The sequence below is a fragment of the Notothenia rossii genome (genome assembly GCF_949606895.1).
Source record: "Notothenia rossii genome assembly, chromosome: 2".
Classification (NCBI taxonomy): Eukaryota; Metazoa; Chordata; class Actinopteri; order Perciformes; family Nototheniidae; genus Notothenia; species Notothenia rossii.
The window spans coordinates 9,405,022-9,419,864 of NC_136904.1; the positions used below are offsets into that span (position 1 = coordinate 9,405,022).

Below are 14,843 nucleotides of genomic sequence, written 5' to 3' on the forward strand. Positions count from 1 at the left end.
TGAAGCTTGAGTTTTAAGGGGCCTCATAGAGTACGAGTGTCTGTTCCTGCACTGACCACAGAGCAAGCAGAAGACCCATGCCTCGATTGCCTCTCAGAATCTCTAAGTTGAAATCATTCTTTGATAGAATTGGGCAGCAAAGAAAAGTGCTGTTAAGAGGCATCAGACAAATGTGGACTTTGTGGGGAAGAGGTCGGCTGACTCAAGGAACAGAAATAGATTTAAAGGCTGTGAAGCTCGCCTCCCACGCTCCATTCTTTCTTGATAATCCATGGAAAATATAAAATAAGACATGAGTCACTGTGTTAGACAGCCAGAGAATCAGCTCTGTGATCCACAATGGCAGCCGAGCGGCAGGATTGCGCAGCGCCGAGCCACCCCCGGTCCTTTTCTGAGCTCTGGTTTTATTTCTCCTCCTGACACTCCGATATCCCCAGGGAGAGAGGATGTCTCTCAGGGACACCGTGAACAAAAGAGGGGCCACTGGACTCCCCGGATGGAGTAATGGGCCCTAATGCCGGCACATGCACGTAATCGAGACCTCAGCTCAACATCCAATGACAGATAATTGCTGATGTCTTGGTTGTGATAAATGTGACTCCTTTCCAGAGGTACAAATGTCCCGGTGCAGCCCTGGGTTTGACAATCGAAAGGCCCCACTGGGATTGGTGTACCTGACTGCTCCCAAGCCTTCCACAGATGAATCTCTTTCCACTTTCTCTCTTTTACTCAGTCCTAGCAGGGCTGTCTATTTTCCTTTAACCACAGGCCTTCATAGTAAATCTCATTTCATTGTCAGCCGCGACTGTGGTTTACTTCCCCGGCCTGTGTGCTGACTTCCTGTTGCCATTAACGCTCAATATCTCTGTTGGGGCCTGTCTGCTTGGTCTTATTTCATTCTGTGCTGTGCCCTATCCTGTCTCCCCATATAGAATGTTCATCTGACAGAGCTGTGCCAGCCTAAGAGCTCTCTGTATTTCATTCACACTGCCTGTTCATCTCCCTTCTCTTCCTGCAGGAAAAAGGGTAGTAATTGATATTGGGCCCCATCCATCCTCCCCTCTTAAGTCCAGGGATCCAATTTATCTTGGTGAGAATGCCGATTGGCTCTCGCCCAGGCCTTGTCGGTCACTTTGCCTGTTTTTAGATGGCCGTTAATTAAAGCGCCGCCATGACAAAAATAAGATCTACATGGGGGTGTGTGTGTGGCAATAGAAATGGGCCATCTGATTCACACTTGACCACATAAATCAGCCGAGTGGCTCAGTCTAATCTGACCTAGGCAGTCTAAATCACCACTCTGAAATGCAAGCACAGGGCAGACACAGACCATTCCAATTAGATCCAATTCCAGCCATGTAAATCTTTAACAGGCTTAATCTGCATTAACCTCTGTGATGTTAGTCACAAATGGCTTCAGAATGATCTAGTCAATCACCATGTCATGATGCTGTGCAAGAGAATCGGTGCAATGTCAAAGCACAAATGCACATTTAAATGTTATTCAGCTTGCTGGTGCAGAGTTACTTTTTGAAAAAGATCAGCATATTAGAGAGTTGAACTTGCCAATACAGTATGCCAAATCAATCGATCTTTAGATCAGGGATTTTCCAATTCTTAAAGTGGACCTATCATGCTATATTTGAATAATATAGTGTAGGACCATACCTATATAAGGCATATTTATACTTTTTATTTTTCAAAATACCAAACAGATCATGCATTTTAGCCATTCCTCATTCCGCTCAATTGAACACTGTCTTTGCATGGGCTGATTCTGTGAGAACAGCACCATCTACAGGCCTGGCATATGTACTACAGCGTCTCCAGCGCTTTCTAACGGCAATGTCCGTGGCTGTCTCCTCCTGATTGGTGGAGTTGGCCCAATAGCAGTAGCGCCACTTCTGTGACGTCATAGAAGTGTTCAAATCTGGATCAGTCTGTATCAGATCCGTTGCAGCCCCTTTTTAAGAGATTTGGGTATGGAGGAAAATAGAGAGGGTTGTGTTTTCTGACACTTGGTGAGTTCCCTGGAACACCGGGGACACATATTCATATATAAAAGACGTACAAAAGTGCATTTCGCATGATAGGTCCCCTTTAAACCGTTGTCTTCCCCTTGACTAATGCGCCATAAACCCGTTTAGTTTACTTGCTTAGTTTCCTTGGTTTCTGGGATGCTTATGGGACACAATGAGGTTATTTGATCCCATATAGAGCATAGACACTAAACAACTCCTGTCATAACTTCCAACGACACATACAATTATGTGCACAAGCATTTATTAGTTTGAGACTTTTAGAAAGTAGGTAAATCTGTAGCATGTGTGCATACTTCTATATTGTGATCTCTTTAACCAAATATATACAATACTACTATAATGATACTTTTATTCAGGTATATAATTCCAGTGTAATTATGTCACAGAACTATTAATGAGGCAAACGGGTAGATAGGTGTACTATAGGCAGATGTATATGTACTATGTGTGGATTTTAGAGCAGTAACGCAGGAACTGTATATAATAGACAATAAATTGGGCTCTTACTTTTAGACAAAAAAAACAATATTGTGTACCACAAACATATTCTTTACCTCTTAATTATAACATATCCCACTTTGAAAGACTCATGTTGTCTTCATATAGTAACTAATAAAGTACATTTAGTCAAACGGATAGTGTCTCTCTCCACTAAGTAGCTCTGAGGTGCTTCTTTGTGTATGTTTGGGTTGTATCTCAGTGTCTCTTAACTTTGAGCAGATCTCTACGGTGTTCATGGGACGGAGATCCTCCACTCCCCATTTTTTTCTGTTCCCTCTCTCTGTCTCGTGTATTTCTCTCCATGTTTCTCTGTCTCGTCTTTGAACCGCTCCCAGTGACAGTCAACCTGAGACAGCCCCTCTGCTGGCACAGATGGGAAGTCAATAGAAGCAAGTGACCTATATTACGGACTACTCTACTACTCCCAGTGTGTCTCAAGTGAGAGCAGAATATTAAGGATAGAGTGTGCAGTGTATTTGTGTGTTTGCGTGTGTGTGTTTTTTTAAGGGGTGTGTGCAACGGAGACCAGGAGAAGGTTAATTACCTCCTCGTCCTTCGCTGTCGGCTGGCTTCACCTGGATGGGCCGGTTCATCTGGAGAAAGAGAGAAAAGAAAGAGAAAGGGAAATCCCAGGTTAGCACGAAAACGATAGGAGCAATATGTGAAGTGGAAAGAGAACAAGTGCAATGTGGCGGTTTTCCTGACGTGCATGCCCTGAGTTTGTCCTGCTCTGTGAGCTGAACGCAAAAATCAAACAGTGACGACGGTGTAAAAGAGATAAATCTGCGCAGTGTTTCATGCCAACGTGTTTAATTAATCCAGCGCACTGCCTCTAGAGATGCCTGAATTCCCCTCACAGTTCAGCAGAATTAGCACTTTTCAATGACGGAGCCACACGGGGTGTCAGATGGCACTTGGAGATTAATACCATTACATCAGCCACTCCCTGCCCCACAGGGAGAGGTCCTTTCTGGCTGGCCCTTGCTCGTCCCCTCCTGGCTCCAGACTCCCAGTCACCAGCTATATCCTGCTCATCCCTGACCCTAAGTGATCCCTCTCTCCCTGCCGCCATCCCTTCCTCCTCTCTACCCAGAAGCCCTGTTGCGACTCCGGACCAACGCGCCAGTGGTCTGGACAGCCAACCCCTCCCTGCTCCAGCCTGCTCCTCCTGGAAGCGATTGAGAGTGACTGCACAGCGAATCTGTGAAACAGCTTGTGAAAGGTTAACAGTAGGGAATCGATAAACAACCTTTGAAGAACCATTTTATAGTGAGGTGAAAGCAAACGTTGCAAAGCTAACATAAAAAAGCCTTTTTAAAAACTGCATGGCGTGAATAAAAACTCCCCTGGCTCTCTTTGCTCCCATGTCTACAGCCTACTTTTTACTCTCACTCCCTGGAGTTTGAATATAAAAGCAGGAAAAAACACTCGACCCAGTGCCTTCACTGAAACAACAATAACATCCTCTCTTTCGTTTTTGGAAAGGTAGGTGTTAAGAGCCACCCTCGAAGACCTTTGCTTATTGAGGCTTCCCACGCATTTCGTATTTGGCTTTTTGTTTTATTTCTGGCATGGTGTTTTCTGTCTTCAGTCAGCAGCAAGCCCATCTTTCTAACTAGGCCATGCAGACAGGTCCAACATGTGAACGCCAGTGAATGGCACACGGTCCTGCCCCCTCAGATCTGTCAGCTCGGGCAGCACAGTGGCTGTTGGGCCCCCAGGCAACACAGCACTTGCCAGCAGTTGACCGGGGCCAAATATAGACCTAAGACTTTGGACGTGTAAAGACACGCGTATACATGGTGACACCCCGGGGACGTAATGTACGCGTCTAGAAAAAAGCTGTGACCCTGGAACAAAGCTAAGAGAGATGATGGACGTATCACAAAGACAAGCGAATGAAGCTGCACACACAGACATTCACACCAATGCAAACAGACATGCGTACATACAAACCGACGTGTCCAAAGGTGGAAGAGGTTGATAGTGTTCGACTTTGCATATACTAACATGCAAAAGCGACATGATCTGTCATAACTCATTTTCCTTACGTTCTCAGGGGGAAAGAGCCGGCTTGATGAAGCTCTTAAAAATGAAATTGACATAGGGTCATGTTTGTTTGTGTTTACAGTTTCAATGAAAGGTTGAAGGGGGGCACTTATCTTAATCATTATTAGAAAGTTTGTATGGCCTTAATCAGCCAGACAGGGGGATGTTCTATTTCTGGCTGGTTCAATATTGCACTAATTATGTTAGAAAGTGAACCTGAGCTAAGGTTCAGATAGGGTGAAGCATTGATACTGTATGTGAGTGTGCGTGTGAGAGAATTAAGGTCAGTTGGTACATTTTGTAAGTGTGTGTGAGTGTGTCTCAGGACGGGGCAGAATTTGTCTCGCATAAGAAGTTTAGAGTAGCCTGAGGTCCCCAAATCCCTGTCCAGTGATCAGTAGGCTTCCAGGTCTTAAACGGCAGCGATTGGTCAGGAGGCTTCATTAGTAGCCCCTGAGCCACTGCACCAACGAGAGTCATTAGACGACCCAAAAGTACACTTGGGGTTGCTAGGCAACCGAGCGGAGGTGGCCGGCAGGCAGGCAAAGCAAGGCAAGCTGGCCGCTGGTCTGTGGGCTGTTAGCCAACCAATCGGCACTCCTTTCTTTCTTCTTTTTTTTACTTTCACTTGGTCCAAGGAGGTCATAGTGAGAGGGTAGAAGAAAAAAAAAAGATTTCTTAACTCCCACCTTCCAGCATGTCCCACTTTCATGTCCCTTTTTAGTGACTGTGACAATGAGTTTTCAGAGCGAGTCTGCTGAAACGTCTGCTCCATCTTCCTGCCAAATTATGGAGTTCAGCGCCATGCCAAACTATGAGGAAGTGAGGAGCGCTCACATGCAAATGGCAGGAATTAAGAGGTCTGCTTCTTTCAACTACTTTATAGTGTCCTCTACGTACACGTTCTTGTGCAAACGGAGGAAATGTTTCAGCACACACACACACACGCCTACTGCACAGAAATATTGAAGTTGACATATATCGTCACTTTCTCTCGCTCTCTCTCTCACTGTCACACACACACACACACACACACACACACACACACACACACACACACACACACACACACACACACACACACACACACACACACACACACACGCCTACTGCACAGAAATATTGAAGTTGACATATATCGTCACTTTCTCTCGCTCTCTCTCTCACTGTCACACACACACACACACACACACACACACACACACACACACACACACACCCACACACACACACACACACACACACACACACACACACACACACACACACACACACACACACACACACACACACACACACACACACACACACACTGACACACACACACACACACACACACACACACACACACACATACACACACACACACACACACACACACACACACACATATATGCACAAAAAGTCTAGGGGCTCAATAACAGCAGGTGGCTTAGGTGACATTTTAATCCCTTATTACTGAGTGCAGGATTAGCCAACAGATCAAGGCAGAGTTAATTATACGAATTCATCAGAGGCTGGGCGAAGAGGCAGCCTGCGTTCCCCTAGGGCCAGGACCCACTCCCCCCCCACACCACCACCCACCCTTTGCCTACACACTTAAAAACACACACATGAAGAACGAGGACAGTTACACGCTGAGGGAGAAGCTAGCTAGTTCCTTTTAGCATTGCAGCGGCAGGAAGCTTGCCTCAACAGATGTTGTAAGAAAAATGACAACCTTCCCATTGGGCATCGCACAATGAACTGCATACATTGGAGAGAAGCACTACAGGTTTTTTTATCCTATAGCCCTGTGGCTGCTGAGGCTGAAAGGAGTTCAACATCCCCCCGTCTTGCTTTATCTTTGTCTCTCTGCCCCTTTGGCCTCCAAAACCAATATGCTTCCCACCACAGCCCCTTAATGGGTTGATCAATGCTGACAAATAGGCAGCTCATGCTGTCTTGCCTGGGAACTCACAGCTCTGTGCCTGTGTGCTGCTGCACTTAGAAGGGCCATCTCTCTTTCTCCTCATCCTTTTTTCTGTCTTTGTCTTTCTTTCACCGTCCATATTTCCCCTTCCTTCATGCTCTATTTCCCTTCATGTCTATACATTCATTTTTCTTGGCTCTAATCTCTCGAGGCAAATCTATACTTTTCATTCTGTAATGATGAATAAAAGTCATTGGCGGGTCGAAGGCCAACCGTGTGGAAGAGAGGAACTTGCTTACATTTTCCAGTAAAGGTCTGTGTGTGTGTGTGTGTGTGTGTGTGTGTGTGTGTGTGTGTGTGTGTGTGTGTGTGTGTGTGTGTGTGTGTGTGTGTGTGTGTGTGTGTGTGTGTGTGTGTGTGTGTGTGTGTGTGTGTGTGTGTGTGTGTGTGTGTGTGTGTGTGTGTGTGTGTGTGTGTGTGTGTGTGTGTGTTAGTTTCAGAGTGTACGTATGTTGTGTGTGCATTTGAGTCCATCTTTCTTTGGGTCAGTTTGATTGATAACAGTGTAGAGAAAGAGAGAGAAAGACACCCCTGGCCTTTGACCATGTTCTGTGAAAACCACTGCTCACAAAGCAAGCAAGAGGAAATGCTTTGCCAGAAAAAATGTCTCCAAGAACTTTGACACAAGTAGCTGTACTTTGGCTGTAGCTTTTACTTTTATATTTTTAGACGACTGGCAATAGCTGATGTTAAGCCCAAGTGTTTTGTGTTCAAAAGTTTGATTGGACAAAATAAATACCACCTGTGGGAAAATCATAATTCTAAAATCTGAGTACCGTTATTTTTTTTCTAGCTGCATGTCAATTATTAGCTGTTTCCTCATCTTCTCATCATATCTAGATCAGAACGTTTTTTATTTTAGCGTCATCCTCAAGTATGATTAATAGAAATAATGATGTAAAAATACTTTAATACGTTTTGGGTGATTAAGAACTTGTATTATTAAGTTGGATAATTCTGATGTCTTCTGGGTAGATATTTGGTCAAATGAGCACTGAGCTAAACACAAAGAAGGTTACATGTGCAGTAAATGTCATATGTCATTGGCAAGTTCCTCCATCGCATACAAGCTCATTCTGTTATCCTACGGTTTAATGTGATCCACTAACCCGCTTTCAAAATGTTCTCGCCTGAAGCTGGCAGGACATAAACATGTCCAAGTACCTTGTGTCAGTTTAAACACAAGCGTAACATTTTATAACACTAACAGTTTTATTTATTGTTTTGCATCTGTGATAATGCATTGTGTACTTTGCAAGTGGCCCATTGTCATTCTGGGTGCCTTTAGTTTGTTCTAGTGAGGAAATTCATAAAGTTAGACTCATCTAGTGTTGGCTACATCTCCATGCAACAAACAAAGCCACTTCTGCCAAAACTGTGATTGAGCATTACCCTGTTTGCGCCCCACATAAACTCACAATTTCCCAAAATAATCCTGTTTACATGACATCCCCCAAGAGAAAAGTTATTTTTCGACTTCCAAAACAAATAACTTGTTTCCTGACATGCCACTGTCAAAAGTAACTAAAACAGTTTCTCCCATGTGTGTGCTCCAACATATCATGCTGTTCACCAGACAAGATCAAGCTGTGCTGCAATTTGAAATGCATTGAAACATAGAGTACAGAACTACATTTGCAAAAACCTGTGATGGATGCAATGCTACATGCTGCTTTTGCCCACTGTGACCCAGGGATTGGTGAGGACTCATGCCATGAGTAGTATCTTAATATATTGAGAAAGTTCCATAAGATTTCTTATTAAAGCTAACTGAACACATGTATGTAATTGTATTCTGTTATTCACACCTTTTGACAGTAAAATAACGTTATAGAAAATAATATGGCTAATCTGTTCTTTCTGTCATCTTGTCAAGTCAGTTGGTAGCATTCTCTTGATCAGCCATCCATTGTTTCATGCCTCTCATTATTTTTCTGCCGTTTCCCCGTCAGTGAAGTCATTGGAGCTGTTGATGCCATTTACAGCCTTTTAAGCTCAATTACAGATGTTAAACGCAGGCTGGCTTTCTTGGAGAGCCGACTTAGAGCCGGTGGCGATGGCTGAGATCGAGAAGCCTCGTTCCAAATGCAGATATAAGGACGCTAAGACCCTAACCTTTGACCATTACAAAGCCAGTATAAGTGCCCTGACCTCTGCCATTATTACCAGTGCCTTGGAGCTTTAGGGAATCAAGGGGAATCTTCTGCTTTATTGAATGGAATTGACATTTCTGTCAATATGTGTTTTAAAGTGTCATCGATCGTGATGCTTGTAATTGGTTTAAATGTTTTTATTTGAGGTACATTGGTTTTTCAAGCCTGTTTTGCATCAGCACTGACAATGGAACATTTCAAATGCCAACAGAGAGACAAATCCCTTTATAAAATAAAACTTTAAAATCATTTTTTATACTGGAAATATTCAGGTAATAGAAAAACAACAAGAGCATTTTTGATGTACTACCATCTCTGCAGGTCAATCTCAGAGGCAAACAAGCTCCCAGATCTTGCACAGCCTGTACTGTACCAGCCCAAATTACTTCTTCCATCACCCATCGCTCACACGTCAGGACATCCTGCCCCTCGTCTCGGTGTGGAAGAGAAACAGGGCCAGCGCAGCGGGAACGAGTCTTTCTCTCAAATTGGTGTGCGGGTTCACAGCAGCCTCCCTGTGAGGCCAGCGAGTCATGAGAGGTGGAGTGTGTGTTGGAAGAGACGGGTTGAAGCTGGAGTGATCACACACTGCCTGTCTCCCTTCGGAAAACACATGAAGGAAGGCTGTGTCTGCCTCATTGCGAGGAAGAGGGAGAAGGGGCGCTGACAGCTCAACAGAGGGTGGCTGCTGGTGAAATGCTGCCTATATTTAACTCTGAGCCCGACTTCCTATTTAAAGAAAATGTACTTGGGGTCGGTTTGGGAATGGGAGCAGAAAAATGTTGCTTGTCACCAGCTAACAGTTTCCCCTGGTGTGATGCTGCAGCGTCATAGGGGAACGTCTCTGTGTTTTCGTTTTTGTCTTTGTAATCTCTCCATAATTACCTGGCAATTGATTCCCCCTGGAGGCGGGTTTGGGGCTTTTAATTTATCGCTGTGATTCCGGTATTGGCTCTCCCGGTCCTCTGAGAGTGGAAGAGAGCAACTGAAGCGATCCATACCGCCGCACCCTGCTCGACCTAGTCCAAATCTAGTCTTGGACTTTCTATTTTCATCTTTGTCCCGGTGCCCAGCAGGCCTCCGTTCGAGGTGGGACAGTGGCAGAGTGGATGAGAAATCGAGCCATCATGTTATCCTCTGCTCGATAAAGCCTCTGTTCTTCCTCTGACTGTAGATGGATTGCTGCGTAGATCACTGCGAGCATTACCTATTACATTTATTGCATTATTTTTCCACCCTATCCCCCTCCCTCCTCTTCCCATGAATATGAAGGGTGGGGGGTGTGGAAAGAAGGACAGGGGGAGTCAGGGTATAGGTGCATCGGGGGGAAGAGGGGGAGGGGGGGGGGCCAATTTGACATAGTGAGACAAGACTAACAAATTAGTCAAAGTGACAGGGAGTTTTATGAGGTCTGGTCTTGTGGGGTGACTGCTGCTCCCTCCCCTCTCTCCATCTCTGGGCCATAGGGACGTGTGTGTGTGTGTGTGTGTGTGTGTGTGTGTGTGTGTGTGTGTGTGTGTGTGTGTGTGTGTGTGTGTGTGTGTGTGTGTGTGTGTGTGTGTGTGTGTGTGTGTGTGTGTGTGTGTGTGTGTGTGTGTGTGTGTGTGTGTGTGTGTGTGTGTGTGTGTGTGTGTGTGTGTGTGTGTGTGTGGCCTAGCATTACTATACTTGTGGGGACCTAAATCTGTTTACACAGTCACGTGTGGGGACTGACAAATTGGAGGTCCCCATGAGGGGAATCATTAATTTTAGGGTGAAGACTTGGTTAGGTTTAGGATTAGGGTTAGGGTAAGGGTTAGGCATGTGTTGGTTATGGTTAAGGTTAGGATAAGTCTCCAGGAAGTGAATGTAAGTCAATGTAATGTCCCCTGAAGTGTTGTATACATGGTGTGTGTGTGTGTGTGTGTGTGTGTGTGTGTGTGTGTGTGTGTGTGTGTGTGTGTGTGTGTGTGTGTGTGTGTGTGTGTGTGTGTGTGTGTGTGTGTGTGTGTGTGTGTGTGTGTGTGTGTGTGTGTGTGTGTGTGTGTGTGTGTGTGTGTGTGTTATTTCTGCATTTGAATAGGAGAAGAGTGAAAGAAGTGTGGAGGAGAAAGGAAGGGGAAAGGTGCGGCAAGCAAATGTAAGGCAGTAAAAGTGAAAAGTGAGAAATAATGGATCTAAGAGGCTCAGGGAAGACGAAGGCAGAGGTACTTTTCTCTGACGTCTGCTTTTTGAATTTCTCATGCGGTGATGTAACAGCCTCTTGTACTATTTTGGTTTTCTTCAGTCTTAACATACTGAAAAGGCAAGGAGCAGAGGCAGTGATTATTTCACAGGTATAAAACTGGAATCTAGAATTGGATGCCACTGTGAATGAATTCCTCTAAATGTTGGAAAGTATGCATTTGTCACTCTAAAGTAAGCATAAAGCTGGAGACTTTGTGAGTTTGATCAATTGTGCAATACTCAAGTATTAATAATAAACCAATGCATGTCTATCTTTTCATAATGTTCGCTATACAGGGATGTTGTTGTGAAGCATTGGTACTGGAATTGAAAGCCTGTCATTTCTCTTTTCTATAGATACCAAACATGTTATTGAACACTGGCAGGAGAAGTATCCCATATGTTTTGAAAACATCGCTCTCTATTATTAACAATGGCCGTATTTGTACAGCTTTATTATATAAGCTCTGTAATGAGACATAGTTTGGAGAACTTTACTGAAAGCTGAAGGACACCATCATTGCAGAAGAATATAGAGCACATTTCTTATATGAATTCACCATCCTCTAATGCAGTGGTTCCCAACCTGGGGGGAGCCAAAGATCGCAGGGGGGGCGCCAGGCCTCAGATGATTTGAGGCCGAATATCATATTTAGACTTTTCGTCAATTTATTTTTATTTTTTTTACATATAATTGTAAAGCAATACATTATTGTCACTAAAAGCCTTGTCTCTACATTACAATAAAATATAAAAAATAATTGATTAATTAATTTGAATAACAATTCAAGTAAAGGCAAGATAAAGCCATAAAAAGACAGAAATGTATAATTCTTTCTTTAATAGAAATGTTTCTTCTGACCGTAAAGTTTCCAAACCGGGCTTTTCTGGATAAGCGCATTTTTAAAACATAGTCATTGCCCCCCCCCCTGTGTGTGTGTGTGGGGGGGGGGGGGGGCGCAACTTCCAACAGTAGTTATTTGGGGGGGCTCTTGGGAAAAAAGGTTGGGAACCACTGCTCTAATGCAACTTCATGTAACAACAAAACCGGCTGACTGGCTATAGTTGGCAGGTCAACAATGGAGAATATCTCCTTATATTTCCGGAGTATGAGTATATGTACTGTTTCAAGGATCTTTGCAAAGGCAAAAAAGATAAAAACAAGTTTGAAATAGAATAAACAATTCCAATGCAAACATCCAACACACAAGGTTCAAGCCCAGCGGACACAAATGAATCGCATCAATAACCCGATGCCTCCTCAGCAGCATCTATCACTCTGCAAGGCCACAGAACAAATGTTTCTGAGCCGGGCCGGGAAAACAGCCAAAGTGGCTCACGGTATGACAAAATAAGTGAGAGAATAATAATAAGTGGAAGGTAATGACACACCATGCATCTGTCGGATTTATGAGTGTATATCCTGCTCTGCTCCCCTCATATACCTGCCGGGCCGGGTCTGTGCCTGAACGCAGCACAATGCTGATGAGAGGAGTCAGCGCTGAGCAATCACAGAGCACAGAGAGAGAGGGAGAATGGAGCGGGGCTCGCTCTACTATGGCCAATGACAACATCCAACAATTGAGCACAAAAGACCCAGAGCACACATAAATACTAACAGACATGTCAAAATGGTCTCCAAAAAGGCACAGGATCACAGAGAGGCATAAAACAAACTGGCAACATGGATAAGGGGCCCAGTATGGAGCCTAGAGGCAATGGTATTTATATATTTATATACAAAGTGTATTTATTTAATTATCATAATGCTTACAAATCCATGGCGGGATTGTTACATTACATTACATGTTAGACGGTTTTATCTAAAGTGACTTACATACTCAATACTGTGGACAATCCCCACAGGAGCAATTTGGGGTGAAGTGTCTTGCCCAGGGACACATAGGCATGCTGACTGCAGTGGGGTTTGAACATGTGCCCCCCTGATTTGAAGTGCAGCACACTCCCCACTGAGCCAAAGCCTCATTGTACAGCCACAGCCACATTGTACCGTGTTTAATAAACTGTTTAATATTTCCCTGGAAGGTCCGTTTCAATTGAGAACGTTTTTTGTGTGGCTATTTGATCTGCTACATTTCCAGTTTTGCTTATTTACAAGGTAGCATTGCTCCAGAGAAAACAAAAGGACAGCCATGATTACAAATGCATATTTCAAAGTGTTATATGCAGTAAATCATGCATTTTTAAAGTGTTTGTTTGGCCTTTAGGATAAATATTATCAACCGATTCTGAAAAGTGGTGGATATAAATAAAACTTAATTGTTTACAAAGAACATTCCACACCGTTTTTGTAATGTAGCCAGAGGCAGATGAATTAAACAGCACAGTGTTGACACTCGTTTGTGCCTCTTTTTGTTGTTTACATTTTGAGAATAGAGTTCTTCATCTGTCCGTAGCGAGTAAAGTTTCACATTTGAATTACTAGTCAGGGGTTATGTTTTTAGATTTGTTTTAGAGTTTCACCAATACATGATATTTCAAAGAGTGAAATGCAACAACACTCACACGCCTCAGCTTTTAGTAACGAGTAATGGTTTGTATACACGCACATTTGAAGGCAACAACACACTTGTTTTTACCACCACAATCTCGCATTATAGAAACATCAAGCTGTCTCAGAGTACTTATATTTGTTTCTTTGTTTTTACTAAATGCTCTCAGTTTGGTTTTGATTTGAGAAATGATTTGTTTTTTAGAGAATATTTTTCTTCAATACAGTTTTTTCTCCATATCCTCTCAGTTCCGGATATCTCCCTTGATTGGATACACATCTTGTAACATCTTAGCGTATGAACATTTGGGGTATTTGGGAATGACTGACTTTGGTTTAAGATATAATCTCACATACATACACACACACACACACACACACACACACACACACACACACACACACACACACACACACACACACACACACACACACACACAGGCTGCTGATCATGTGTTACATTTAACTATCACATCATGAACACACAACGGAACAATAAAGCCGTTAACACACACTTACCAGCTGCTGGTAGTAATGGAAGACACGAGAAAGAAGATGCCCATCAAGCAAACATCACAGTTAAATGGTGCCATAAATACACACAGCAGAACAAACACTGAAATAAAATGATAATTCTTATGGAACAGAAGATGTGTTTTTGTAATGAGCAATAGAAGACTGTTTATTACACAAACGAATGCAAGCATGTGGATAAGTAAGCACATGGAGACACACACATACATGCACACACTATTTCACATGCCGGCAAACTCTTGCAGAGATGCCTTTAGACACATGCTCAAACACACACACACACACACACACACACACACACACACACACACACACACACACACACACACACACACACACACACACACACACACACATACACACATACACACACACACACACACACACACACACACACACACACACACACACAGCCCTGCAAGTGTGCGCCAACACGCCGTTAGCACAGAAGGCTGTTTGTGAAAATGATCACATCAATCGAAGTGATAGATAAAAGACTGGGAGCAATTGATAAAGTGCCACAATTATTTGGAAGATGAATGGCTGAATTTGCTTTTGAAATTGGACTGGATCTCAGTGCAATGGAACAGAACTCATCATCATCAATGAGCCCGCCATTAGATTGCTTTCTGTCACAGCCCAATATCAGCCCGGACAATTGGATCCATCTGCCAAACGGGATCAAAATAGACCTACTCACGCAACATCAGAGGTGATATATAGTGACCATGTGTAAAACATATTACATCGCCAATGCACAATACATCACTGTGCACGTTGTTGTGTTTGCTTGCGTTAGCCATCACCATGGATGAGAACGCTCAATAGAAATGATTTGAGATCGATTAAAGGAACACAAGTATGACATAGAGGGA

At 43.6% G+C, this 14,843-nt stretch overlaps 1 protein-coding gene across 27 annotated transcripts in view; it reads right to left on the minus strand.

Annotated features, from left to right (window-relative positions):
• celf6 (CUGBP Elav-like family member 6) overlaps positions 1–14,843 on the minus strand; it is a 144,037-nt gene that overhangs the window by 43,290 nt on the left and 85,904 nt on the right. For 20 of the 27 annotated variants that reach the window (XR_013805446.1, XM_079666043.1, XM_079666047.1 and 17 more), the window contains one exon: positions 3,088–3,136. Coding sequence is in view for 26 of the 27 variants with exons in the window: in XM_079666043.1 (XP_079522169.1) it covers positions 3,088–3,136 (49 nt within the window). In the remaining variant the exon portion in view is untranslated. The other 7 variants (XM_079666033.1, XM_079666032.1, XM_079666038.1 and 4 more) reach the window with 5 other exon arrangements.